The 18904-nt window shown below is 42.9% G+C and overlaps 1 protein-coding gene across 6 annotated transcripts in view; it reads left to right on the forward strand.

The window, feature by feature from the left end:
• Positions 1 to 18904, forward strand: part of ARHGEF10 (Rho guanine nucleotide exchange factor 10) — a 210684-nt gene that overhangs the window by 156355 nt on the left and 35425 nt on the right. For all 6 annotated transcript variants that reach the window (XM_019537490.1, XM_019537494.1, XM_019537493.1 and 3 more), the window contains one exon: positions 6510 to 6652. In XM_019537490.1, the coding sequence (XP_019393035.1) occupies positions 6510 to 6652 (143 nt within the window). The remainder of the gene's footprint in view (positions 1 to 6509; positions 6653 to 18904) is intronic.

Below are 18904 nucleotides of genomic sequence, written 5' to 3' on the forward strand. Positions count from 1 at the left end.
ATCAGAAATGATAAAGTTTATGGGCCAGATTCTCTTCCACCCATTAGGCATGAAAGTAGACCTGTGTCCCCTAAGTGTAATTCTGTTCCAGCCTGTTCAAGCACCTGAAAACAGTTGAAACAAAAGGTGGGTGAGTTCTGCTCCTCTTCCTCGCTGTTTGTTTGTTTGTGGGTTTTTGTGACTTAATTTTAAGGCTAAGATGGTATTTGCAGAAGGACTACTATTAATGTTGCAAAGTATATACATTAATAGGCTTTCAAGAATTGACCCAAAGTGGGAGTGAATTGTTGGACTAAGTCTTGCCCTATGATTTTATGTTAGGCCTGCATCCTTTTGATAGGTGGCATTTCTAGCTCACCTGGAAAATAGGTATGGTACTCCCATGGGCGCATGCACCGTAGGGTTTTATAAAGCATTACATGATGACACTCATTATACCCAAAAATAGAGAGGCAGGATTGAGTCCACCAACTTATCCCCAAGTGATAGTAAATGTGCAGTTTATTTGCAACCCTTTCCCCCGCCCCTTTAAATCCACCTCTTTCTCCTCAGAAAATTAAATAAATCAATAACCACTATTTCTGTACCAAGGAATGTAAGATGCTTGTGCTTCACTGCACAAATAAACTAACAAACGGTATTCCCAGAGCTGTGCTGGCAGCATTGTTAGCAACATCAAAAGTGCTGCTGAGCAAAAATAAATAAATACACCAAATAAAAAGATGCATGTTAATTCCAGCTCTATTGAACACACAGCATGAGGAAATTAATATAAGTTATAAAAGGGCATTTTAATAGGGAAAATTATATTTAATCAGGCTGTTTCATGCAACAGCAACAAACAGCAGCAAATACAAACTCTTAAATGGTACTAATTTTCTGCAGAGTATCATATGGGAATAACATAACCAAGATAAAATACCCAGTATTTTGTTCTATGAAGTGATGATGGAAAACATTTATTTTTGCAAGGATTCCAACAACTTGATTATGTTTGAGATGAATAAAAGCATTGCTGATTATCTAAAAATGGCTTATTTGACAATATATGCAATATATAACAAAAGCATGCACTCGTAGTATACTTACAGTACTGAATAACTTGAAATGTTTGGACCTGTACAATATGCTTGCAATGTTTGTTAATGTCATAATGTAGACAAGCTGATAAGAATATTGCAGTATATTGTCTGTTATGAACTATATTGTCTTGGCATGAACTAAGCCAAGTACCTGCTAACAAAATGTAGGTTATAAAGGACATAGAAACATATTAAGGCTTGTTATAATAAGTGCTTAAAATTAGGTTTTTGCCTTTTAAATAGTATAAATTCAAATATCAGAAGTTTGATGTAGTGTTGACATACAGCAAAAAAGTAAGATATAACTCTGTGTGTGTGTGTGTGTGTGTGTGTGTGTGCGTGTATATATGTGTGTGTGTGCATGCAAACAGAGACAACCCGAGCAGGGTGCGGGTCCTGGGGCAAATGGGCCTGTATGGGGCCCCGCCCCTGGACGCAAGGAAGCTGGCGATGATGGGAGGCAGTGCTAAACAACCCGATGTGAAGCCAGTGGCAGCGCAAAGTAGCCACTCCACCTGGCTCTGTGGGCACCCCCAAATTGTGGGGCCCAGGGCAGTTGCCCTCATTCGCATCCCCCCCCCCAGGGATGGCTCTGTGTGTGTGTATGTGTGTGCGCGCGCACACACACACACACACACACACACACACACACACACGAGTACCAGCAATAGCTGCAAAATTAGAAACCAAATATATATAGATATACATGGGGGGGGGTGTATATATGTGTGTGTGTGTGTGTGTATAGATAGATAGATAGATAGATATTATATTTGGTTTCTAATTTTGCAGCTATTGCTGGTTCTCGTATCTGCAGTATTTATGTATTACCCTAATGTTAAGAAAGCTCAAGTGTTAATAGGTCTATTGAGCTAGAAGCTCCATACCTTTATGGTGAGGGAGAATCTAACATAAGATGACAATTGTGCTAAGATTTATGAAGACCCTTTATACACTGCAAATATTCCTACTGACTTCAAAGACATTAATCCACAGAGCATAAACTGGATCAAATTCACAGCTTTCTGCAGGATCATGTATGTTTAAACAGGGTAGTTAGGTACATGCTTTAATTTTATCATATACCTAATGTTAAGCATAAGTAGTGCTGTCACTCTTGTAGAGCTCACTGCACTGCTGTTCATTTTCTGGGCAGCCCATTACATTTCAGGCCTTTTTCCTTTGTCTCTTGAGACGTAATCAAATTATTTGCTCACGCTAGGCTGAGACTTGTAGATTTTTGCGCTGTGTTTCTTTACCTCAAGTCATGGACCAGTGGAGAACACTGTGACCAGAGAGCATTCTTAAAATCAAAATATTGTTTACTTGAATAGCAGAAGCAAAGCATTTAGAAAATAGGATTTTAGTATAGTCTATATGCTCATCTTCAAGCATGTCTAGTTTACTTAAGGGCTTACCATTCCCTGCTGGAAGCTGAAGTAGGTTCTTTATTCTCCCCAAGAAATGCCCCTCCAAACTTCTTCCCCCAAACTATCTGCTCTCTAGAGAGTTCATTTTTTTACAACCCAGGCAGGGTTCTTCCCCCACCCTGTCCAATTTTGGGGCATTTACCAAACTTCTTAAATCTGTTTGGTAGGCTCTGCAAAAAAAAAAAAAAAAGTTGAGCTAGATTTCTTGGAGCCAGCAGCCCTCTCATTTGACTTAGGAGTCCTTAAGTGTATGCTGTAGTTCTTATCTTTTGAGCCATTGTTCCATGTGTTGCTTGTTTTCTTATAGCTCTCAGTAACCAACAACCAGGTTGACAAACAGTACATATAACTTATTTCAAAGTGGTTCCATGTAGATATAGAACAGAACCCTGTTAGAATGAGCTAGAATCGAACCTGGGTTTCTTCTGATTCCTGGGTGAGTGCTCAAGCAACCAGGCTCCTATAAAAAGGATGTGTGGCATCATCACTGCCCCTTTTTAGACCAAAAAAAAAAAAAAAAAGAGTGAGTAAGACTGCACGCACTTATCTTTGGAGAGGATTCCAGTGTGTGAATCCCACATAGGAAAAGGTCTCCCTGAAGCCCTGAGTTAGGTATCCAAGCTACAAAGCTATGCAGGATGTCAGCCTTGTCTGTCTCCTGGTTAGTTTTAGATGACTCCTTGATTAACTTTGTCAGCTTTTGGATCCTTTTCTGAGTTGTTTAGCTCTTCCTATGCACTGTACTTGCCAAAGAGTTCTAGATTATATTCCAGGGGCCAGGCACCTAGATATGTTAATCAAGGAGGCACCTGACTTCTAGGTTATCAGTGCCTTTATTGCACTATTCAGTGTCTAAGCCAGGCTTTTATTGAAATTGGTGTGTTTTCATGCCTGCAATAAAGAGAGCAAGCAAAAATAGTTTTATTGCTTTCTTGTGTACATTAGGTAAGGTCTAAATGATTAAGTTTAAAAATAATCATGATTTAAAATAGGAGACTGTAGGTTACTAATTATACATTTCAATTATATTTTTGACCAAATTCAGGCATTCAAAATAGAGAATGCATTGAACCTAAGTCTGAGAAGTGGTATTGAGTCATTCAGTGAATTATTTAGTATCTATTTGAATTTGTCTGATTCACTTCTGAAAAGTGTATTTCAAAGAAGGGCAGCTTCTTTCTCCCTGTCTAAATTCAGGCAATGGAAACAGCAAACCTATACTATTTTTACTACTCTTACTCCTGAAGATGCAACATAGCTCTAGGATAGTTCATTAGCTTCTAATATGATTTACATAATTTAAATAAATTGTAAAATGACTTCCAAATGAAGGGCCACTTTATACACTCCCGTTACCTTCAAATTGTGCCCTCAATTATACTTCTGTAATCTCCACCTAAGCATTTAAATTAAGGACAATTTTGTTGCAATGAGAGCTTCAGCACTTGGCCTGAAGCATCTTTATTACTGATGGCAATGTGCGAGTCAGAAAGAACACAAGCTGACTTTGACATTGCTGGGAGAACTTGCAGGGATGAAATTAGAAACTTGCATACTGAATTTATGAAAACCATTGTGACACAATGAATACGGCACTTACAATGTAATTTATATGAACGCACTTTTAAAATTAGAATCTCATTCTAAGCGCACGTCGAGGAAGATTATATAACTGATGCTATCAGAGGTACCAATATTTTTTGAATCTCTATACAGTAAAGCATACAAGCATGTGCATAATAATAAATTCACCTGTTACTGTTGGACACAGTGTATTAAGCAATATGTAAAGGGATAACAAACAGAGTCACTGCCGCCCAGACTGAGTACTTTTCATGAGTTTGTTTTAAAAGGTGCTTAAGTTGAATGAATCAGGGTCTCTCAGTAAAGTGGTTATTGTTACTGGAATTTATACAGAGTGGATATGAAAGTGAGGGGGTCACCTTTTAATACTTTTTTCCCGTCAAGGCAACTACACATAAGAGCAAAAGCAATTTTATTTATACGGTTATTAAGATGCAACAGACAATAGTGCAGAATTGTGGGGTGATATACTGAATGAGTGTAAATTGTTATTTGAAAGGTATGCATTGAATAAGCCAATTATATGTGAAAATGTATTAGAATAATTACTTAATTCTGTGTCATTAAACATTTGTTATCAAAGGAACACGTACATGTATTCAAACTAAGTTCATGCTGTTAAAAGCTAAAACGTGGACAAAACAATTGCTGTGATTTCTTTAATCTTTAATCTGCACTTCAAAGAGTTCTGTAGCACTGGTAAGCAGTAGCAGGCGCCTGCAAGATATGCTTATGGTATTACTGCTATTTCAGGTGTAATCTGATTTTGGTCTGTTAAGTCCAGTCCACACCAATTACAGTACTAGCTGTCTTTTAATAGGGGTGAATTCTTTTTAAATCTGAAAATGGGGCATGAGAAGAAACTACCTAGTTTCTCTTAAAATTACTGTATGCTTCTGAAAGTTAAAGATGCAACTAGAATGTCCATTTCATCAAGTTTGTATTAGATGGGTACTTAGATGTGATTCAGACATTAGTTAAACAAAAAAAAGTCATAGACTACTTCACTTCATCTTCACTTCATACATCTAACTAGGAGTTTTCAACCTTTTTCGGCTAGAGGCAGTCCTTGGTAGAGTGAAGGCACCTCTCCATAACTTTTGTGAACTGAGTGGCACCCCATTTCAAAACCTAATTTATTTATTACAGTGCTTACCTCCTTGCAGAAAGGCCAGGCAGTGGGGGCAGGCGCAACTATGCAGGGAGAGTGTGTTTTTTAACTGCTTGTCTTCTCACACCTGGAGCCCAAGCATGCTGTTATCTGTTTATGTCCTTGAACTTCTTGGGGCACCTTTCAAAGGTTCTGATGGCACCCAGGGTGCCTGAGCACCCTGGTTGCGAATTGCTGATTTTTAAACTTTGGGGCTTTCTAGTTTGAAAGGCAAGCTGTGGGTTCTTAACACAGAGACTATAGTACTATAAAATTATTCCAAATGAGTGCTTTAAGACTTAGGACTTGAGTTAGTTGGAGGGAAGATGAGATTAACATTGAGGTCTCCTGTGAAAAGTGTCTCTATAAAAATGGCTATGTGATGATCTATACTAAAAGCATCTTGAAGTATCTAGACAATTTTTTTCTGTTGACAATTAGATAGTTTTTCTACCTGCTATCTCTGCAAATGCAGCCTTCACTTTGAAGTTCAAACTATTTTTTTTCTTTCCCATATGTATCATTACCAAACAGAAAGATGCAGCAGGTTTAGTATCTTAGATGCATTTTTATACATGCTGTGGGATGTGGCACCAGCTCCTTTAATTAGCAAGCCATGATAATTAAAAGCACAGGCATGTGGTGTGTATCAGCATCCCCACACTGAAAAAATGGCAGCGGGGCTCATTGAACGTGTTTTATTTCAAAGTGCGCCGTCACCATTTTTTCAGCGTGGAGATGCTGATACACATGATGAAGAAGTCTGCTGGAATGAGTCAGCTTCCATACTCCAGCACATCACAGCGGGCATTATGCATGTGTATAGGAGCCTTTAATGTTCAACTTGTGCCAACTGAATCTAGAAATCATACCTTGAGTAACTTCTGTACAATCTGATTAGACTTCGGTAGTATTATGCAGGTATAAGTAATTTGAAGGGACAGTGTGCATAGGTATAATCAAGAATATAGTATATAGAACCTGCAGTGTTATTCTCTTTATTCTGTATCTACGAGGAAATGGCTTTTTTTTTTTTTTACGAGGAAATGGCTTTTTTTACTAAAAATGTATGCAAGTTGGATAGATTAGTATTCATATATTAGACTTTTGTGTTTGTATGCTAGGATTTTTTATAGATAGCTTTGCCACATTGGAGTGAGCCATATTGTCTTCAGAGCCATATATTCTTGATGAATATTTAAAACCAGACATACATTTTTTATTGTGTGTAATGTTTCTTCTTGCTTCTTTTCTTTGTTAAAGATGGAAACTGGAACCCAGAACCTCAAAAAGTAGTAAAGCTAGGGGTTCTACCAGTCAGAAGCCTACTTGTGATGGAAGAGACCATATGGGCAGCATCTGGTGGACAAATTTTTATAATCAGTACTGAGACCCATTCTGTGGAGGTAAATGCTTCTATAATCTTATTTGCATATTTTACCATGAAAGAGCATTTTTAAATAATAGTTGATAGAAGTTAAACCTTAAAATCCAAAGAATTCTAAGAAACATGGTTTTTAGTTGTTTGGATTTTTTCCTGTTAATTTTCCACTCTTGCTACACGTAGAACTTAGCTTAGCTTTGCCTCTTTTTCCCTTTAAATTGTCATCTAACTTCTAGAACTTACAAGGTATTTATGGTACTAAGTATATTAAGGGATGAGTCTTGAATTCAGACACAAGCGCTGGCAGACGAAGAAGGTACTTGCAGAAAATCAGCAAGCAGTAAACAATAAGGCTGTGAGAAGCTTCAGTCGCTGATAAGATTTGGCCTGATTTGGTGGCTAAATCTCTGAGTCTGAATCGAATCAGGAGACCCTCTAATCTCTCCAAATCGAAGTGGAACCCTCCAAATCAATTCAGAAAGATTCGATGATTCGGACATAGACACAGCTTTAAACGTTTTTTCTACATACCTCGGTACCAGGTGACTCATGAATGCTGCAATGGCGGGGTGGATGGAGCATCCCACAGAAGTGCAGGGGGGTCCCCAGTGCTCTTGGCAGCAGACCCAGAAGTGGACCAGAAACACTTCTGATCCCCTTCCGGGTCCACCGGGGAGCATGCTAGGGGGGTCACCCCATGTCCCCCCAGCTTGATGACTGGTGCTTCCTGGGTCTGGGGGGGAACCTGGGGTCCCCTCACAGCTGATCACTGAGCTGGAGGGGTGCAGGGGGGTCCCCCAAAATGGTTGGCAGTGGACCAGAAGTATTTCCAGTCCAGTTCCAGGTCTGCCGCTGAGCGCATCCCATTTCCTGTGGGATGATCCATCTGTCCAGGATCTCAGCATTCATGAGCTGCACCTGGTACCTCAAAGTATGTAGAAAAAACATTTAAAGCTGTGTCAATGGCCAAATCGCTGATTCTCTGAATCAGCGTCGAATCTTCAGATTTGGATTCAGCTAAATCGAATTGGAACAGTGATCCGAATCAACTAATCAAACCACTGTCCCTGATTCGGGCCAAATCCAAATGGAATGCAACCTGTTTCGCATACCCCTAGTAATCAGGGTGCATGAATCTTGGGTTTCAGGCAGAAGTCTTACTTCTGTGTGGCTCAGTAGGTCTCCTGCCTCCTTAATATACCCATACTGCTTCTGTCACTAACAACCATTCTAGGTCAAAGCAAATTCTAGTAAATAATGCAGAGTTCCCACATTACACAAAACAACAAGAAAAAAGCAAAATAGAACAAAAAGCCCCAGCTACAGGACAGAAGGGAATTTGAGGGTCAGCAGTCCATCACTGTTTGGCTTACTGGCCTAACCTTAGAGTTCATAGATCTTTGAGACTTAAATCTTAACAGAAACATCTGTCTTTCACCATGCCCTGCAGTTACATGGAGCTTTCTGAAGCTGACTTAATGAAAAGGTTCAAAATGAGAATTTGTGGGAATAGCCTTCATGTGATTTATTGTTCATTTTCTTTCTCTAGTAATTGTTTCTCTGCACAGTTAGCACTTTGCTGAGCTTTGTAGTGTGAGCCATTGTCACAAGAATTCAGGAGGATGGAAAATGTCCTGCTTTCTCTTTTCTTGCCTGTCTTTGTTTTGTAACTTTTATTTGATCAAGTCATGGGTGCTGCCTTAGTCACAGGGGGCATGTGCCCCACCAGCAACCTGCTTGGGGGGTGGGGAGGAAGGGTTCCCCTGCAGTCAGTCTCGCTGACTGGGGTTGGGGGGAAGGTCTGGAACTGACTACGGCCACTTCTGGGAGTGCCACAGCACTCCACTCCCCACCCACTGGCGCTCCCACCGGCTCCCCCTGCCCGTCACCTAACTGGTGAGCGCAGCCAGTCGGGATGCGCTGGCACTGTCAGGGGGTGCATGTGCACCCTCTACACGTTGTCACTGGATCAAGTGTTCTGCTTGATTTTGCTAGTGTGCATGGCTCTGTACAGGTATCTGTGTATTATATGAGAAAAGCAAGTTGGAATGAGAGGTTGAAAGGAAGTGCCAATTAGCATAACTGTAGAAGTAGAAAGGCCCTGGATTCCTTTCTTGAACGCTTTTGGCAAATCTGCTTGTCTGAGAATCAGGAACATATTTTGCTGCCCTGGGTGATCAGCACTTGTGACATGGCTGTCTACTGTGAGCCTCAAACCTCTGCCCCTCAGAGCTCAAGCTTCCTGTGCTTCTTTTGCTGTAGATATATCCCCTCTGCATTTAGGTAAGCACAGACACAATAGAGCAGCAGAGGGGATGGGTAGCTGGGGAAGCTTGGCACAGCTCTGTGCTGCCCAATTCTCCATCCAATCCAAGGCTGGATCTAATTTTTTTTTCAGGTGAATATGGCCCAGGGGCCATAGGTTGCCAGCCCCCTGTTCTTGTTGATCATGGTGAAATGCTCAATAATTAATCAGAATACAGACCAGTTGCTCCTGTTTCAGATTAATAAAGCCACGTCTTATTAATAATGTTGACATTTTTCCTGTTTCTGTCCTGGGCTATCACATAGATCCAGAAGGTCTCAAGTCTAGATTATGCTTTATGTCAGGGCTGTCAAGCTACTAGCCTATAGGCTGCAAGGGGTTAAATTGTCCTGGCCATTTCTTCCCCATGCCCCCCTTCTCCCCCCACTTTGCTATAGCTGCAGCAGCAGTGGGAGACTGCAGGCTCCACCTCCCTCTGAATTCCCCGTTATACCCCTGTCCCAAGGGTGGGGCGGTGCAGCATAGTATAGCCTCCACTGATGAGGGAGCCCACAGGCCAAAGTGCCTGAGTGGCATGGTGCAGCTGAGTTGCTTATGGCCAGGGAGCTAAGGGTGAGTTGAAGCACATGACACAGCAGAGTGGTACATGGAGAAACAGCAGGGGGATGTGGGGAACAGCAATAGGGAAGTGTGCAGTTCAAGGTATGTAAAATGGGGGGGGCACCCAAGCATGATGCAGTTGGAGGGGTGTGGAGTGTAGCAGGGGGCACCCAGAGCAGCAGGGGGTGTGAGGAGCAGCATTGGGGGCACCTGAGCATATAATACAGCAGTGGAGGGGGCATGCAGCCACAGCTAGTGCGGCCCAGGGGGCATGCAGCTCCCAGCCACTTAGAAATTGAACAGCTCTGCTTTGTACCAAAGTGAAGACTTGAGTGGAAAAAGTTTTCTGTCCTGGGAGTTTCTGGATCATGACAACCCCAAGACCTTAAAAAGAAATTATTGGAAAATGAGAGAGGGGCATCCTAATACAGGCCATTGTCCAATATTAAGGACACTCACTCACCCGTGTTGTGGGAAACCAGGGTTTGAATCCCTGCTCTAATAAATGTTAGCTTATTTATGGGGAGCTTCCACAGGAGAATTGAAGCCAGCACTACCAGTGGTGTCAGTAGGAGTTAGGCCTCTGTCAGTAGGCAGAGAAAATCTATCTGGAGATTTAGACCATATGTAGGTGCCTCCCAGCACCATGCTGAGTTGCAGTATAGTTCAGGCAGGAGCTAGGTGCTTTGGAATATCTAAGTCAGGGGCGGGCAATTATTTCGGGGGGGGGGCCACTTACCCAGTTTTGGGAGGCTGTCGAGGGTTAGCCCCACCCCATGGTCACCATCTTGGGACCAGTATCCCAATGCCTTGGGACCAATGTCCCAAGGCCAGCACCAGTGGGGCCCAAAGTGGGGCACAGGCTTGCAGGGGTCTGTGGAGCAGGGCTGGACTGCACCAGCAAGGAGAGGGGGGAGCTGGCCAACTCCATAGAGCCCCTGCCGGATGGGACCCTGTGCTCCTGCCACCCTGCTCTGGGCCCTGCAGGCACTGGCCCCGGGACACCGGCATGGGCCTCCTCTGCCCACTCAACCCAGTGCCCCCCAGCCCCGCAGTACAGGCAGGGGGCAGTGCACAGCCCTGTCCCCCTGCTTGCTGGCAGGGAAGAAGCTGGTGCTGAGCGCAGGGAAAAGTGGCCCCTCACCTGCCCCACACGGGGCTGTCTGAAGCAGGCACAGGCAGCCCCATGCGGGCTGCAAGTCGCTGCAGCGCAGGGTGCTGGGCATGGGGTGAGTGAGGGGCCGCTTTTCCCCACACTTAGCATCAGCTTGTAACCCAGTCCCACTGCCAACCTGGTCTCCAAACCGGCTCCAGGCTCGCCCATCAGCAGCAGCAGCTGTGGCCCCCCCCTCATGCTGCACTGGGCAGTGTTGGCTGCTGCTGCCCACCCGGAGCTTGAACACTGGGCAGCCCACAGTGGACAGTAGCAAACACTGCCCAGCGCAGCAAGCAGTGGGGCCACAGCTGCTGTCACCATAAGCAGCCCCAACGGTTGAGCCCAGAGCCAGCGTGGGGCCCAGGCTGGCGGTGGGGCCAGGTTATAAGGTGGTGCTGAGCGATAAACGGCCCCTCCCCCGTCATGTGCCCGGTGCCCCATGCTGCAGCCTCTTGCAGCCTGCCTGGGGCTGCCTGTGCCTGCCAGACAGTCCTGCATGGGCTGCAAGTGGCTGTAGCATGGAGTGCTGGGCATGGGGTGGGGGAGGGGCCACTTTCCTCTATGCCGGAAAGGAGCCCATGGAAAAGCTGAGTGCAGGGGGGGAGGGGGAAGTGGCCCCTCCCCCACCCTATGGCTGGTGCTCCCTGCTGTAGCTGCTTGCACCCTGCGGTGCTGTCTGGAGCAGGCACAGGCAGCCCCATGCGGGCTGCGAGCGGCTGCAGTGCGGAGTGCCGGCCACAGGGCAGGCAAGGGGCCGCTTTCCCCTCACCCATGCTCAGCTTTTCCCTGGGCTCCTTACCTGCCCAGTGTCCTCCCCTGCCCTCCCCGCCCTTCCCCCTTATCTTAGGTTCCGGCACCGCTGGGGCAGCCATGTGCTCCCAGGCCAGAAGCCCCAGCTGGGGCTTCCTGCTGGCGGGGCAGTGGGAGCCTGCCAGGCTTCCCCTGGGTCCTAATGTCCTTGGTTCCTGTCATTTTTGACAGGAACCAAGGGCAGATAAATATTAATTTTCTATATTTTGCAGGGGCCTTGCGAGCCGAATACAATAGCTTCGCAGGCTGTATATTGCCCACCTCTGACCTAAGTGCAGCAATGGTATCGCTTCTGAGCATGCACCAAAACGCTAACACAGGTGCCTAGGGAACTTAGGAGGCCAAAATGTAGGTGCTTAAGGAATTTAGGTGCATGTTGGCTTTGTGACTGTGGGTGCAGGGCACTTGGAATTGCTGTTTAGAACTTAGGCAGCTAAACTTCAGCAAAGTCCCATGGAGGGAATGCTTTTGAATTTCCTTAGTTATTCATAGTAAAGAAATGCTTTTGAATCATGCCCCAAGGAAGACCAATACCAAAAGAGCCAATAGTTTGGTAGAACTTAGGACATGGGATGTTGAGGTTTAAATCTTTGGTTTGAATCAAAAAGTACCAGGGCTTGAATCTGGGTCTTTCATATTCTACAGCTTTCAATAAGCTATTTTACTGTCCTGGTGAGTATAAGTCTGTTTTATCTGTCTGTTGATCTATCTCTATGGTTATTTCATTATGAACTGGAGAATAAAATTCTGTTGAACCAGGCACTTGCTTTCTGACAAAAATGATTTTATTTTGATATATTGAAACTTGGATGAAAAACTACTTTTGATGGAATATTCCTAGGCAATCCTATCCAGGGCTCACCACCTTGTGATGGACAATGTTACATTATCAACCTGCTTATAATACATAGATGGCAAAAGAAAGAGAAGGTTATATTAGAGCCTGGCTGTTCCCGGTGATCCTGGATGGTCTGACAGCTACCTTTATCCATTTCGATTTAGAAGCTATTTCTCATCCATATCTGTACCATAGAAGTTCTGCTTTTTCAGTGCATCATAGATTAGTAATAAATGCTAGCTAGTAAGCAGCTCACTGACAATTTTGACACTATCAGCTATTAGAAGGGCCTTTCATCTACCTGACTCCTTGTCCGTTGTTTTATATGTCTGAAGCTATCTCACATAACATCTACTACACACATAAAGCCTCTTAGCAGTATTACTTCTGATAATGAGCTACTGATGCAGAGCTGTACAGAGTTTTACTGCAGGAAACTGGTCTCTGGCTTGGAGGAATGCTCTAATGTACATCACTTACCTTTTCCTCATTGTACAAAAACCTTGCTGCAAAGTGGAGAGAAGCAGAATGAAAACACACTTCTCTCCCTTGTGCTCTCACTTGTTAGGCAGGTGAGGGGAGGTTCAGTCAAAGACATTGGTGACTCAAGCTAAAAGTCTCAACAGAACATTTGAACTGTGAACCTTCTCTGTGGGAAGCCAGGTGTTGGACCTGTAAGGCAGTCTTTGCAGGTTAGTCTAAACTGCAGAGATTGAATTGAAACAGAAGTGAACAGACATTTTTAGCTTTGATTGAGGAAATACAGCCACATGCCTGCAGTGGTTCAAGCTAGAAGCCGGGAGCTAAAGCATGACTCCCTGGCACATAGCCAGCATGGGCTGTGTGTTCACTTCCTCTTTCTGCTACCCCTGAGGTCTCTGGGATTTGCTGTCCAAAAACATAGCAGCAGTACTCTGCAGGGTTGCTTATCACTTCCTCTTCCTGCTTCCAAGTGCCTCTAGGATTTGTAGTCCACAGTCACTCTAAGTTTGAGTAGGGGAAAGGGTATTTAACTCCTCTCCCTGTTTCCAGACCCAGGCTAGAGTTGGCCGTGGGGGGGCAGTCCCTCCTCTGCAGACGGGGCTGCATCCCCAGCTGGGTTTGTTTCTCACCCTCACCCCTCTTTTTCAGCCAGCCCTCACTGCTTCAGCTAGGGAGCTGAGGGGGAGGGCCAGCCCTGCTCTCTGGAGCAGACATCACAGCCCGACCCAGGGCTGTAAAACTTACTGGGATGCTGGAGACTGTTATTTAACTTGAACCAGGAAGCAGTTTGGGATAGAAGTTTCATAAACTGGTTTGACGCAACTCAATTACATCTGATTCATTCAATCAGGTTTATCTTAAACCAGTTTCAGCTATTTTGAAACTGGTTTGTGTACACTGAGCTTTTGTTCTGTTACAAGTTTAAACCAGTTTCTGATGACTTAAACTGTATTATGTGTCACTTTTGTCCCTAGCCTAAAAGTGTTTGTATTTTTTCTTCGGGGCACAATCTGCAAAGGCTGTGCCCCTCCTTTGAACCATGCAAACCTTTCAGGAGCACAAGGGTCAATTGTTGCACTTTGATTTTTGCAGGGCTTCCATGCATTTCTTAGAGCCAGTTCAGAATACAGCTGCTAATTTGTTTACTGGTACATACTTCATCTGCTCTATATTCCTTAGGTTACTCTTCCTGTAAATTATTTTATTGATTTTGTTGTTGTTGTTGTGTTTTGTTTTTTGGGGGGTTTTGGTTGGTTCGTTGGTTTTTTTTAAAGCACTGGTTTGTACAGGCCATCAATATATTATGTGCCTCTGTTGGGTTAGGCATGTCTTGCCTTTTAAGAATCTCATTGTACAAAGTCAACCAACAATCCATACTTTTGCTTTGTGTGAAAACCCATTTCCATCCACCTCTGCTTGCTTTTTACAACACTCTTAAGCTGTTTTTTCTAAGAAGCGCAGTTGGCATCTTACATGCATCTTTTGGCTCTTGTTCCCTTCCCCACCCCCACCACTACCTTTTTTCCTCATAGATTGATTTTCTGCCATTTCATTTTGTTGTAATAATAGTGTTTTACTGTAATTTCTCAGTGAGTATTTAGAAATATCTCTTATTATGTTGCAAAGTATCCAGAGCTCCTTGGAAAGGGAACCTTGCTAAATAAAAGGTTCTCTGTTTTAAAGTGTTAAAGGTCCACTGACACTTTTCTGAAGTGTATGGTTTGTCTTAGTCCTTGGCTACTGTTTGCCTGCCAGCCAAGAAGTGACTGAATTTTAGTAATGCTTTTGTATAGTGATTTCTGTGGGCAGCCCCTGAAACCCTGAAGGGTCAGGTCTTTCACTGTAAAATATATAAGTATTTATATTATAGGATGAAAGTTACCATGTAAATAGAAAATATTCTCATGTTCCGCAGCATGACTAACTGCTGAAGAACTACCACTACTTAATTTTAAAGATTAAAGTGGAATTATCTAAAATGTACTAAATAAACAAAAAATCACCATGTTTAAGATTATGTTGCCCAAGTACTGTCATTTCTTTAAAGTAATTAAAGTCATTCTTTTTCATGAACAATGGGGCCCATTATGTGGAGTTTGCTGTGCTTGAGAAATCATGGTTCAGTTCCTGGCACAGCTATTAGGGCCTGGAATCACAACTGAGTTTACACCCTGCAAGTGGGCAACCTCTGAAAAGAAAGTTTTCAACTATGCAGTATACTGTCAAAACAATAGCAGGCACCACTGTTGTAAAGACTTGCTGTGGCATCCAAAATGTGTTCTGCAGCTTTGATGTTGCTATAGAGTTGGAACAGCGGAGCCTGACGAGAAAACATGGGTTCTGAATGGAAACATGGGCTCTGAATGGAAAGTGTATAGGGAATGTGGTAGTGAAAACTCAAGAAGAAGGAATGTAAAATCCTAGATTTAGAACTTGTTATTTTTTATAGAAATGGAAATCAGTCATGTTTTGTCACTTACTAGTTGCCCTTTTTGTTCTGTAAACAGCACTCTTTAAAAGGAAGGATCAGCTATTGCATTTCAAGTGGACGGTATCATCAATGTAGATGCCAGCAATTAGTTTTAGTGGAAAAGATTTATGTATCAGTGAAAAAATGTCCAGATTTTTGTACATTCTTGCTCCTACACAATGTAAGAAGGCTGTTTGATTGAGAAGAATAGATCTTTTTGTATATTTCCTACGTTGCTGAGGGGATGGCAAGTAATGTTTTTAAATGTCTCTGAATATTTTAACGGATAACTGTACAAGCTGAATGACACTGTGTGGGAGTTTAGTTAGCTAGTAACTACAGAATGCCTATGCAAACTGCTTAGTTATTTTAACAAAATTGCCTTCCTGCTTGTGGTTGGCACTGAAGGTTAGAATGCCACAGAGTGTGTAATTTTTTATCGTTAATTGTGTTCCTGATCCAAACACCAAGTAAGATGTTGGAAAAAATTATATTGACTTCAGTTTTTGAGAGCATTAAAAACGCACAGTCATTATAACAGTTGTGTGTCATACTGTAAAGCAAAACAGCATTCTGAAGCCTTGGTTGCCATGAAAAACATTCACATTTACTGTGGCTGTTTCAAGAAATTCACTTATAAAAAGGATAAATAAGTTTCCTAATGCTGTGGGAATGAAACAAAGAAGTGTATACAATTCTTGCTCTATTGGATACATTACATGCCATGTTTCTGAATTACATAACTTGTTTAAGAAAAAGTAAGAAAAGGAAAAGATAACTTACAGTATCACACAAGTGTCCAGTTTGTCTTGTTTAAACAAAAATCTCAATGTAAAGTACTAAAAATAAATATATACAGTAGACAAAAAGGAGCTGAAAACTGCCACATATGAAATGGAAGTAAAACTTAGGCTATGTACTGTGTTGAAATCAGAGGCTGTGGATAATCTCTATCACAGGCTATTGAAAGAATTGTCATGAAATTGCAAATATGATAGGCTTCTTATTTAATCTGTCAGTTTGACATATCCTGAAGAATGACAAAGAAGGTAACTATGTTAAAAAGCCATGGAGGAGGAGAAATCCATAACAATATACTCCTGTTAGCTTGACTTCAGTACTATGGAGGAATAATTAAGGGTATGGACATAAACAGAAAATGGAAAAAAATGCCAAACTAACCACAATTTTCTGACAGGAAAACTGGCCTCTTAGATAAGGAGAAGAGAGTGGATATAATCCATTTAGATTTGAATAAGGGGGACTTGATACATGCCTCATAGGAATCCTCATGTAAAGTGAAAAAGGTGCAGATTGATGCTGTAATTGCAAGATGGATAAGAGGTGTAATTGCAAGATGGAGATACTGTGTGTAAAGCAAGACTTAGGGAAAATGTAAGCACCCAAGACTGTCCACCTTGTTTCCAACCTTCCCTTTTAAGAACCTATTTTTCTCCCTCCTAGAAAGTCCACTGTAGGGTACCTAGAATTCTACTTCTGTGCAAAAGTTCAGTGTATAAAACAAATGGTCTTTGAATTAAAATCTAGGTCTCCTTTCCCCAAGTCCAGCTGATTGCCTCAAGTATAGTATCGTGCAAATCAAATACAATTTCATTCCATGCATGGAGAGGGCATTCAGAAGTGATGTGGTTCAAAGTTTGAAAAGGGGTGTCACAGTCACAGTTCAGTGAGTTAGTCTAGTCCCATTAATGCAACAGAAGTCCACATCTGCTGTGAATGAGGCAGACTCATGCATTTATGTACATGCCACTGTGGTATGAAAGGTAAAATAGACACTTTGTCTCTCAGTGCACCAGTTCCTCATCTATAAAATGAAGGCAGTCATTTTTCACTGTCTTACAGAAGTGTTATATGATCTAGTGCATGAAGACTGTGAGGTACTCAGTGAGATCATCAAAGAAACATAAGCATCTAAAATGGGGCTGAGCAAGTGCCAGTTCCAAGAGAGAGATTCATAGAAATGAAATCTCCGTAAGCATAGCTACTGAGTATATGCACAGGTGCTACCATCTTGGCTCAACTGAATAGTTGAGTACCCATCCCCTGCCAAAGGCTGATTGAGATCAACAATATTAACATCCCTATAAGTAACTGGGGCCCAATCTAGTAGGAATACTCTGAGTATCAAGTTCAGCATTTAAATCACTTTTGTTCAAAATCATAGGGAAGGGGGAGGTGTTAGTTATCAGCTTTACATGATAATCTGGTGGTTTTAGAGCATTCACCCAGGAAAGTCCAAAGGCCACATGTGGCTCCCAAGAAGCTAACATTCAGCCCCCAGGCTCCTGCCTATTCTCCTACCTATTCTTTCTTTCTGCTGTCCCCAGAGCCCTCATGCTTTCCCTTTCCTTCTCAGGCTTCCTCTACCTACCTGCACACATGCTAAAGAAACTCTCAGATTGGGCTACTTTCTTAAATTAAAAAAAATCTCACAGAACATCAAACCTCTGGTTGTACAGCAAGAATCTAGTTTGTTTGAACTAAGGCCATATAATAATTTATTGCATACTTGCTGTGGTTTGATTTTAAGCCATTATTATAAGTCAAGTCTCAAACTCCTAGAGCATTCCCTGCTATGTATATTTAGGACCATGAGAGACTGTATTTTCAATAATAATGTCAGTTCATACCCATAATTATATTTGGATTGAAAAGTATTCTTTAAAAGAAAGTTAATTGGATATTTTGTTCAAAGAGAAGTTTGGAAATGGAGGGCTTTATTTCCTAGGGATTGTCTTTTATTTCTCTTTGAAGCAGAGAGGTCATGGTACATGAATTAGAGCTCCCAAGTGTTTTACAAATCACAGTAGTAGTCAAATCGCTGGAAGACCCTGGGTGGAGTAATGCCACCACGAGAAGTATGGGATTGAGTGTCTGGCCAAAAAGGGTGTAAAAAGACAACTGGCCCCTTTCAAATACCTGAGGAACTTCTCCCATTTACTGTGTAAAAGAGTGGGCAGGCACAGAAACCTATTCTAAAGGGATTTGGGAAAGACCAAGTTCCTAGAAGAGCACAGAGTTCCAGCAAAGGAAGTTTAGATTGCACTGGAAGAAGTTAGTATAAGCGACTGTTCAACTTTATTGCATAAAGGTCTGTTCTGCTTCCCAAGTATGTATTCCACCCTGTAACAGAGCACAGGGTGTGCTCTGTTGCTCAAAGGGGCATGAGAAAACAGCCAACCAGCTTTTAGGTGGCTGCACTTCCAATCAGGCACAATTGCCCAGCTGTTTATTATGAGAACAGGCCTCTGAGCAGCATAACTGGCAGTTTGCTGCCAGCAGCTGGAGAGAGAGCATCATCCAGCTGGAGCTGCTGCTCATAATATCTTGGAGGTACAGGGAAGGAGCTATGAGGAAGGTGGAGGCTCGTGGTTTTGGGCATGGGCAACTGGTGCCTCATGAGTTGTGGGTACTTGGTGTCCCAGTGGCCAGTCACTGACCAGAGGTGGTGGGTTTCCCCTGCAGCAAATGCTGCAGACCGGAGTGGGGGCTCCCCCATGGCCAATCCCACCGACCCGCAAGTCACAGCAGCGTGCCACTGGCACTTCTGGGTGAGTGTTATCAACCGTGGGGGGAACCACTTCTTCTGGCGCCCCCAGTTCCCAGCTGGTGCTCTCAGGGGCAGCACCA

Source organism: Crocodylus porosus, unplaced genomic scaffold (assembly GCF_001723895.1).
Source record: "Crocodylus porosus isolate Cpor-Errol unplaced genomic scaffold, CroPor_comp1, whole genome shotgun sequence".
Classification (NCBI taxonomy): domain Eukaryota; kingdom Metazoa; phylum Chordata; order Crocodylia; family Crocodylidae; genus Crocodylus; species Crocodylus porosus.